Source organism: Triticum aestivum, chromosome 2B (assembly GCF_018294505.1).
Source record: "Triticum aestivum cultivar Chinese Spring chromosome 2B, IWGSC CS RefSeq v2.1, whole genome shotgun sequence".
In the NCBI taxonomy this organism is placed as follows: domain Eukaryota; kingdom Viridiplantae; phylum Streptophyta; class Magnoliopsida; order Poales; family Poaceae; genus Triticum; species Triticum aestivum.
In genome coordinates this window covers 630,561,169-630,570,782 of record NC_057798.1, presented here as the reverse complement: position 1 = coordinate 630,570,782, position 9,614 = coordinate 630,561,169, and the positions used below count along the sequence as shown (strand labels likewise).

Here is a 9,614-nt window from a genome sequence, read left to right as displayed (position 1 = left end):
GTGATTGAAGAATTCTGTCAATGACACTATCATCAGGAAGATTAACTCCCACTTGAATCAAGTGATTATTATACCCAGACATTTTGAGTATATGTTAACTGACAGAACTATTCTCCTCCATCTTGCAGCTATAGAACTTATTGTAGACTTCATATCTCTCAATCCGGGCATTTACTTGAAATATTAATTTCAACTCCTGGAACATCTCATATGCTCCATGACGTTCAAAACGTCGTTGAAGTCCCGGTTCTAAGCCGTAAAGCATGGCACACTGAACTATCAAGTAGTCATCAGCTTTGCTCTGCCAGACGTTCTTAACGTCGTCAGTTGCATCTGCAGCAGGCCTGACACCCAGCGGTGCTTCCAGGACATAATTCTTCTATGCAGCAATGAGGATAATCCTCAAGTTACGGACCCAGTCCATGTAATTGTTAGCATCATCTTTCAACTTAGCTTTCTCAAGGAACACACTAAAATTCAACGGGACAATAGCACGAGCCATCTATCTACAATAACATAGACAAGCAAAAATACTATCAGGTACTAAGTTCATGATAAATTAAAGTTCAATTAATCATATTACTTAAGAACTCCCACTTAGATAGACATCCCTCTAATCATTTAAGTGATCACAATGTTACAAATCAACTAAGCCATGTCCGATCATCACGTGAAATGGAGTAGTTTTCAATGGTGAACATCACTATGTTGATCATATCTACTATATGATTCACACTCGACCTTCCGGTCTCAGTGTTTCGAGGCCATATCTGTATATGCTAGGTGGAATGTGCTCAAAGTATTGCTTCCATTTTTTAACATTTTTTTAGTTGAACTCAAGTTATCTATTTTTTGCTTTTATATTTTCTTAGGTGGAATGTGCTCAAAGTAGTGCTTCCATGGAATATGCTACAAACTCTAAGAGTTTATGATGATTGGACTTAAAACATTATTTACAAGCATGCTTCCATTATTGCAAAGCTACAAACACACATTATGATAATAGTACTCAAAAAGCTACAGATAATTTACATCCATGCTTCGATTATTGCACGAACATCACACATATAACCATTACAAACACACATTAGTCCTGATCTTGAAACAATTATAACACACTAACACTACTAGAAGTTCAGCAAATACGAGGTCACAAATCACACCACCACTGTTTCCACGCTCCCATGCCGCGACTCGTGCGGCAGCGGCTCCGGCGCGGACGGGAACACCAGGTTCTGATGCACCAGCGCCGCCACGGCTGCGCCGATCATGGGGCCGGCCCAGTACACGGCCTGGTTCTTGAAGTCGCCGCTGACAACTGCCAGCCCGAACGACCGCGCGGGGTTCATGGACGCGCCCGTGAGGGAGCTTGCCGCCAGCACGCAGGCGCCCGTCACGAGCCCGACCACCAGCGCGCCCAGCGCCGTCGTTGCGAGCCCCTTCCTGCCTTGTGCACGAGGGTCGCCGGCAACGTGCATGGTTTACACGAGCAAGAACGTCATCACCCCCTCCATGATCGACGCGCCGAACCCGGTCATCTCCACCGCGATCCTCGTCGTCGGCACGGCCTGGAGACACACACACGGGCGCGAGCATTCTGAGATGTATGACTAGGAATAGTGGAAGTGATCGATCGATGGTAATGCACGTACCTGGCCGGCGGAGAGGAAGTGGAGGACGAGGCAGGCGAGCGTGGAGCCGAGCAGTTGGCACGTCCAGTAGAAGATGGCGGTCGGGACACCGATGTGGCCGCCGATGGCGAAGGCGAACGTCACGACCGGGTTGACGTGGCCGCCGGAGACGTCGGCGGCGATGAACACCGCGGCGAAGAGCCCGAACGACTGCGCGACGGCGGTGGCCACCAGGGACGAGGCGTCGGACGTGACGTCGGGCGTGAGCATCCCTGGCACACACATTCCCCAAAGAAGCGCGCGGTTAGTAAACCATGAGCACGTACGAACGAGAGCATGAACTCACACGGCCGCGCGCGTGGACGCGGTGCAGTCGGTCGACGTACTGGCAGAGATGGCGGAGCCGACGGCGGTGAACACGAAGAGGAAGGTGGAGATGAACTCGGCGAAGTAGGACCGGAGGGACGGCGGCGAGAAGCAGTGCTTCAAGTGCATGCTGAGGTTGGACGCCATTGCCACAAGTCCGAGCGTCTCTGAGACTCTCGGCGCAGTGAAAATACAGGGGAATTTGCACGGATGAACTGCAGAGTAGTAGTTTCCGAGGTTATAAAAGAGCGAGAGGGACGCGACCGTAGAGCGAACCGGCGCCCCCGCGCCAGGGAAGTTTCCGGCGGTTGCCGCTGATGGGGTCATGTACCTAGGGTAGGGTCATGAACCTGGTCTAAGTACCTTACCCAAGGACACCCTTAGAAGAGGTCGCCTTCCAGTCGACCAACGAGGGACTCACTCGACTGACTTGACGGACTCGACCACAAAGACTCACTCGACCACCAGGAGGTCAAGAGGCACTCTGCACTGCAACGGCCTGTAATTAAGTAGGCTTTATGATAGTAAAGACACTTTATGTGGGGCGTTACCAGTAACGCCCCAGACTTAACTCACCTTAAACCCTCTCCTACGTGGGCTGGCTGGGGTCCTGGCCCACTCTATATAAGCCACCCCCCTCCACAGGCAGAAGGGTTCGGCACCTTGTAACTCAGATACTCATAATCCACTCGACCGCCTCCGGGCTCCGAGACGTAGGGCTATTACTTCTTCCGAGAAGGGCCTGAACTCGTACATCCCTTGTGTTTACAACCTCTCCATAGCTAGGACCTTGCCTATCCATACCTACCCCCCACTCTACTGTTAGGCTTAGAACCACGACAGTTGGCGCCCACCGTGGGGCAGGTGTTTTAGCGATTTTGTGGAGAAGTTGCGATTCTTCCGAGTACTTTCATCATGGTGTCTGCTGGAGTTTTGGTCGAGGGTCGAGAGATCCGTCTCGGCACTCTCACCTTCATCGCCGACGACTCCGCGTGGCTCCAGGAGGCTCCACTCAACGTTGATGCGCTCCCCGTTCGCGGTGCGACGCATTTTCGCGCATATGTCCGTGGCGTTCTGCTGCGGCAACCGTCGACCCCGTATTGGTCGGCTCCTCCATCGTCCACCCTCCCGGTCTCCCGCCAGCGCAAGCGCTCGGGTCGGTCGAGGCTTCAGCGATGGGTGAGGCACGCGGTGGCTCGCCAATCGGCCACCACCCAAGTTGCGGCAATCGAGCCCAACGAATCTCTGTACGGCTTGTTCGATCTGTCGACTGGCTCCGTAGAGACTGCATCCGAGTGCGGTAGCAGTGATCCAGCGGCAGAAATCTTGATGGTTGACGGGCCCCGCAGTCCCCCTGGCTTTGCCCGTGATGGTGGAGCGGGTGACGGAGGCGACCCCGCACGAGGCCACGAAGAGTACCAGCCCGAGCCACTCGACTCTCTGCAAAGAGAGGAACTTCGCCGCAGGAACGTGGATGCTCTGCGTACCCCCATCGCAGGAGAAACCCCCGAGGCTCGTGCCTTGGAGGAGGCACGTCTGGCCAATTTGGCCGAACGCACTCGACTGGAGAATCTTCAGCGAGCACTCGACGAGCGCGCGCGGCAACGAGTTCCCGACGCCAGTCGACGTCAACTCTTCCCGCCGACTCAGGTATATCGAACCCCAATTCAGAATTTAGCAGTTGCGACCCGTATAGCAGAGTCCATCCAGCCTTCGCAGTCGGAAGCGGGCAGAGGTTTGCTGCAGATCAGGGATCTGCTCCGGGCAGCAGGAGATCAGAATTCAGCCGTGTCTCAGTCACGCAACAGAATTCACAGTCGATCCGTCACTGCGAATACGGTTCAGTCGGCTCACAGCCCCAGATCGCCTCCGCGGTGTGAAGGGCGCGAGAATTGGCGAGATCAATATGGCGACAGACTCGACCGAGATGATAGGCGTCGAGTGCCCAATTCCCCTCCGAGGGGTGGGTCTTACGCTCCTCGGCAGCAAGATGACAGGCGTCAGTACAGTACAGGGCGAAGGGTTCCAGTCGACCCCAGAGAACCAGGCTTCGACGCACGATCCATTATCGTGCAAGGTTTGGTCGACCGGAACAGAGCCCATCGAGGCGGACTCGACAGAGATGCACCCACAAGCAGTCGAGTGCATGTTTCTGGTCCTGAATGTTTCAGCAGAGCTATCAGAGCCGCAGTTATCCCTCCCAATTTCAGGTTGGCAACAGGAGTCAACAAGTTCACTGGTGAGTCTAAGCCTGAAACTTGGCTTGAAGACTACCGAGTGGCAGTTCAGATTGGCGGTGGGAACGACGAGGTGGCCATGAAGCATTTGCCCCTCATGCTGGAAGGTTCTGCCAGGGCATGGTTGACTCAATTACCTCCTAGCAGCATTTACACTTGGGAAGATCTGTCCCGAGTGTTCATCAGAACGTTTGAAGGAACTTGCAAGCGACCAGCTGGATTGACAGAGTTGCAAGTCTGCATGCAGAAGGCTAATGAGACTCTCAGAGAGTATATTCAGAGGTGGATCACTTTGCACCACACTGTGGAGAATGTGTCTGATCATCAAGCAGTCTGCGCCTTCAAAGATGGCGTCAAGAACAGAGAACTGAGTTTGAAGTTTGGTCGAACCGGTGACATGACCTTGAGTCGGATGATGGAGATTGCTACCAAGTACGCCAACGGCGAAGAAGAAGACCGACTCCGAAGCGGCAAGCACAAGCCGAGTCAGTCGGAAAAAGGAAACACCAGTCGGAAACAGAAGCGGAAGGCTGAACCGGCAGCTCCTGGAGAGGCTCTGGCCGTGACTCAGGGAAAGTTTAAGGGGAAACCAAAAGGATCCTGGAACCCCAAGAAGGTAAAAGATAAAGAAGGGAACGACGTAATGGATATGCCATGTCATATCCACACGAAGAAAGACGAAGAGGGGAATATCATCTATCCGAAGCACACCACTCGCCAATGTCGACTCCTGATCCAGCAGTTTCAGGGAAAACAGTCTAAGGACAAGGAGAAGGAGTCGGACAAGACTGAAGACAAGGAGGACAGTGAGGAAGGATATCCGCATATCAACTCCACTCTGATGATCTTTGCAGATGTGGAAAGCAGGAGTCGACTGAAAGTCATTAACCGAGAGGTGAACATGGTTGCCCCAGCAAAAGCAAATTATCTGAAATGGTCTCAAATACCCATCACATTCGACCAATCTGATCACCCGACTCATATTGCCACCCCTGGGAGGCAAGCTTTGGTGGTCGATCCAGTTGTCGAAGGCACTCGACTGACAAAGGTGCTGATGGATGGTGGAAGCGGGCTGAATTTGTTGTATGCAGACACACTGAAAGGAATGGGCATTCCGATGTCCCGACTGAGCACTAGTAACATGAGCTTTCATGGAGTTATACCAGGGAAGAAAGCCGAGTCACTCGGCCAAATAGCTTTGGACGTGGTGTTTGGTGATTCGAAACATTTTCGCAAAGAAAAGTTGACGTTTGAGGTCGTGGATTTTCAGAGTGCATATCATGCCATTTTGGGGAGACCAGCTTACGCACGGTTCATGGCTCGACCATGTTAGTGTACCTCAAATTGAAGATGCCCGGCCCCAAAGGAGTGATCACTGTCACCGGTGATAGGAAAAAGGCAGAAGAGTGCTTTCAGAAGGGCTCAAAGATTGCCGATTCCCAGGTGACAGCGGTCGAGTTCGAGGAATACAAGCAAAACGCAGATCCGAGTGACTTGCTGCGATCAAAGAAACCCGCCACAGAATCTGCATTTCAGTCGTCTGGTGAGACGAAGCCTGTTCACATTCACCCGACCGACCCCGATGCAGCTCCGACCCGCATCTCCACAACACTCGACCCAAAATAGGAAGAAGCGCTCATCCAGTTCCTCCGTGAGAACTGGGACATTTTTGCATGGAAGCCCGCTGACATGCCAGGTGTTCCCAGGGGACTGGCTGAGCATCGCCTAAGAGTCGACTCGTCTGCAAAACCAGTCAAAGAGCATCTTTGGCGGTCCGCCGACCAGAAGAGAAAAGCCATTGGTGAAGAAGTGGCTCGACTGTTGGCGGCATGATTTATCCGAGAGATATACCACTCCGAGTGGCTCGCTAATGTCTTCATGGTTCCTAAGAAGGACAAGTCGCTCCGAATGTGCATTGATTTCAAGCACATCAACCGGGCCTGCCCGAAAGATCATTTTCCTCTCCCTCGCATAGATCAAATTGTTGACTCGACCGCGGGATGCGAGAGGCTATCTTTTTTAGATGCCTACTCCGGGTACCACCAGATTCGTCTGTACGGACCCGACAAGGTGAAAACAGCTTTCATCACTCCATTCGGGTGCTTCTGCTATATCACCATGCCATTCGGCCTCAAGAATGCCGGAGCCACATTTATGCGAATGATTCAGAAGTGTCTACTCACTCAAATCAGTCGGAATGTGGAAGCATATATGGATGATATCGTTGTCAAATCACGAAAAGGTTCCGACCTGCTCGCTGATCTCGCCGAAACATTTGCCAACCTCAGAAGATATGATATCAAGCTCAATCCATCAAAGTGCACATTTGGAGTTCCTGGTGGCAAGTTACTCGGTTTTCTCGTTTCCGAACGGGGAATCGACGCTAACCCAGAGAAGATTGGCACTATTCTCCGAATGAAACGCCCTGTGCGAGTGCACGATGTCCAGAAGCTTACTGGATGCTTGGCTGCATTAAGTCGATTCATCTCACGACTCGGTGAAAAGGCATTGCCTCTTTACCGACTGATGAAGAAGACAGACAAGTTCGAGTGGACTCCAGGAGCTGATGCAGCGTTTGCCGAGCTAAAAGCTCTGCTCTCCACCCAGCCGGTGCTTGCTGCTCCAATCAGCAAAGAGCCTCTGTTGCTCTATATCGCAGCCACAGGACAAGTCGTCAGTACTGTGCTTACGGTCGAGCGGGAAGAAGAAGGAAAAGCTCTCAAAGTTCAGCGCCCAGTGTATTATTTGTCTGAAGTCTTGACTCCATCCAAGCAGAGATATCCTCATTATCAGAAGCTTGTGTATGGAATATACATGACCACAAAGAAGGTTGCTCATTATTTTTCTGATCATTCCATCACAGTCGTCAGTGACGCTCCACTATCAGAGATTTTACACAACAGAGATGCAACTGGTCGAGTGGCCAAATGGGCGATTGAACTTCTTCCCCTTGATATCAAGTTTGAGGCAAAGAAAGCCATTAAGTCCCAGGCAATAGCAGATTTCCTCGCCGAGTGGATCGAACAACAACAGCCGACTGAAGTTCACTCGGAGCATTGGACCATGTTCTTTGATGGCTCTAAGATGTTGAATGGTTCCGGTGCTGGGGTTGTCCTGGTTTCCCCCAGAGGAGATAAGCTCAGATATGTGCTCCAGATTCACTTTGATTCCTCCAACAATGAGGCAGAATATGAGGCCCTCTTATATGGGTTGCGCATGGCCATTTCACTCGGCGTCCGTCGCCTGATGGTCTATGGCGACTCGGATTTAGTGGTCAACCAGGTGATGAAAGAGTGGGACGTGAGAAGCCCAGCCATGACTGGATACTGCAGTGCAGTGAGGAAGCTGGAAAAGAAGTTCGAGGGGTTGGAGCTCCATCATATACCCCGACTGAAAAATCAAGCAGCTGATGATCTAGCAAAGATAGGTTCCAAGAGAGAAGCCATTTCGAGTGGTGTGTTCTTGGAGCATATACACACTCCGTCAGTCAAAGAAGATCCTTTCACCGAAGAAACTCCACAGCCCAAGAGTGCCAGAGATCCGACTGAAGTTGAAGTCCCAGCGATGGTCGACTTGATCATGGAGGTCTTGGTGGTCATTCCCGACTGGACAGTTCCATATGTCGCGTATATCCTGAGAAAAGAGCTTCCGGAGGATGAGGAAGAGGCTCGACAGATCGTCCGACGATCTAAGGCCTTTACCGTAATCAAAGGACAATTATACAGAGAAAGCGCGACTGGAGTCGGTCAGAAGTGCATAACACCAGAAGAAGGTCGACTCATCCTCAATGATATCCACTCAGGGACCTGTGGTCATCATGCGTCCTCTCGGACCATCGTGGCCAAAGCATACCGAGCCGGATTTTACTGGCCAAAGGCGAATGAGATGGCAAAAGAGATAGTGGATAAGTGCGAGGGATGTCAGTTCTACTCGAATATGTCGCACAAGCCTGCGTCAGCTCTGAAGACCATCCCACTCGTCTGGCCTTTCGCAGTATGGGGACTGGACATGGTAGGTCCTTTAAGAACAGGACGAAGTGGCTTCACGCATGTACTGGTGGCAGTCGACAAGTTCACCAAGTGGATCGAGGCCAAACCAATCAAGAACCTTGACACCGGTACTGCTGTTAGCTTCATCAGGGAACTAATATTCAGATATGGAGTCCCGCACAGCATCATTACGGATAATGGGTCGAACTTCGACTCGGAGGAATTCAGAGATTTCTGTAACTCCCAAGGCACACGGGTCGACTACGCTTCAGTCGCCCATCCGCAGTCGAATGGACAAGCAGAGCAAGCTAACGGACTGATTCTTAAGGGATTGAAGCCTCGACTAATGCGTGATCTCAAACACGCGGCTGGAGCTTGGGTCGACGAACTTCCCTCAGTGCTTTGGGGGCTGCGGACCACACCTAATCAGTCGACCGGAAGAACTCCATTCTTCTTGGTCTACGGAGCTGAAGCAGTCTTGCCGAGTGATCTTCTCCACAATGCTCCTCGAGTTGAAATCTACAACGAAGCAGAGGCTGAACAAGCGCGGCAGGACGCAGTCGACCTTTTAGAGGAAGAAAGGGAGATGGCTCTGATCCGGTCGACCATCTACCAACAAGATTTGCGTCGTTTCCACGCCAGAAATGTGAGAGGTCAAGCCTTCCAGGAAGGAGATTTAGTTCTCCGAGTGGATCAGCACAAACCACACAAGCTTGCTCCTTCTTGGGAAGGCCCCTTCATCGTCACCAAGGTTCTCCACAACGGGGCGTACCGTCTTTACAACGTCGAGCATAATATCGACGAGCCCCGAGCTTGGAACGCGGAGCTACTCCGCCCATTTTATACTTAAGTTTTATCACTCGGATGAGTTGCAATAAAGTACTTCTGTAGTTCATGGACCTCAAAATAATAGTGTCATAGTTCCTCCATAATTTCTGTCACTTTTTATTTTTGTCCAATAAAATTCCCCCTCAGTGGGTGACTTAGCCGCGAATCCGTTTCGCCTAAGTTTGTAAAAATCCTACCGAGTGGTGAGCCAGACTCCCACTCGGAGGCTTAGCTGCGAATCCGTTTCGCCTAAGTTATCAAAATCCTACCGAGTGGTAAGCCAGACTTTCACTCGGGGGCTTAGCTGCAGCCCTGTGCTCGCCTAAGTTATCAAAATCCTACCGAGTGGTAAGCCAGACCCTCTCACTCGGAGGCTTAGCTGCAGTCCAAACACTCGCCTAAGTTACAAAAATCCTACCGAGTGGAGAGCAACCCTCTCACTCGGAGGCTTAGCTGCAGTCCAAGCACTCGCCTAAGTTACAAAAATCCTACCGAGTGGAGAGCAACCCTCTCACTCGGAGGCTTAGCTGCAGTCCAAGCACTCGCCTAAGTTACAAAAATCC

At 51.6% G+C, this 9,614-nt stretch overlaps 1 protein-coding gene across 1 annotated transcript; it reads right to left on the bottom strand.

The window, feature by feature from the left end:
* Nucleotides 1-1,060: 1,060 nt before the first annotated feature.
* LOC123041820 (probable aquaporin TIP5-1) lies at nt 1,061-2,274 on the bottom strand. Its single transcript, XM_044464380.1, has 3 exons — nt 2,018-2,274; nt 1,653-1,903; nt 1,061-1,568 (listed from the first exon to the last, which is right to left on the bottom strand). Exons 1-3 carry the CDS (start codon nt 2,142-2,144, stop codon nt 1,482-1,484), a joined length of 465 nt encoding a protein of 154 aa, XP_044320315.1. The 5' UTR covers nt 2,145-2,274; the 3' UTR covers nt 1,061-1,481.
* Between the last annotated feature and the right edge of the window lie 7,340 nt (nt 2,275-9,614).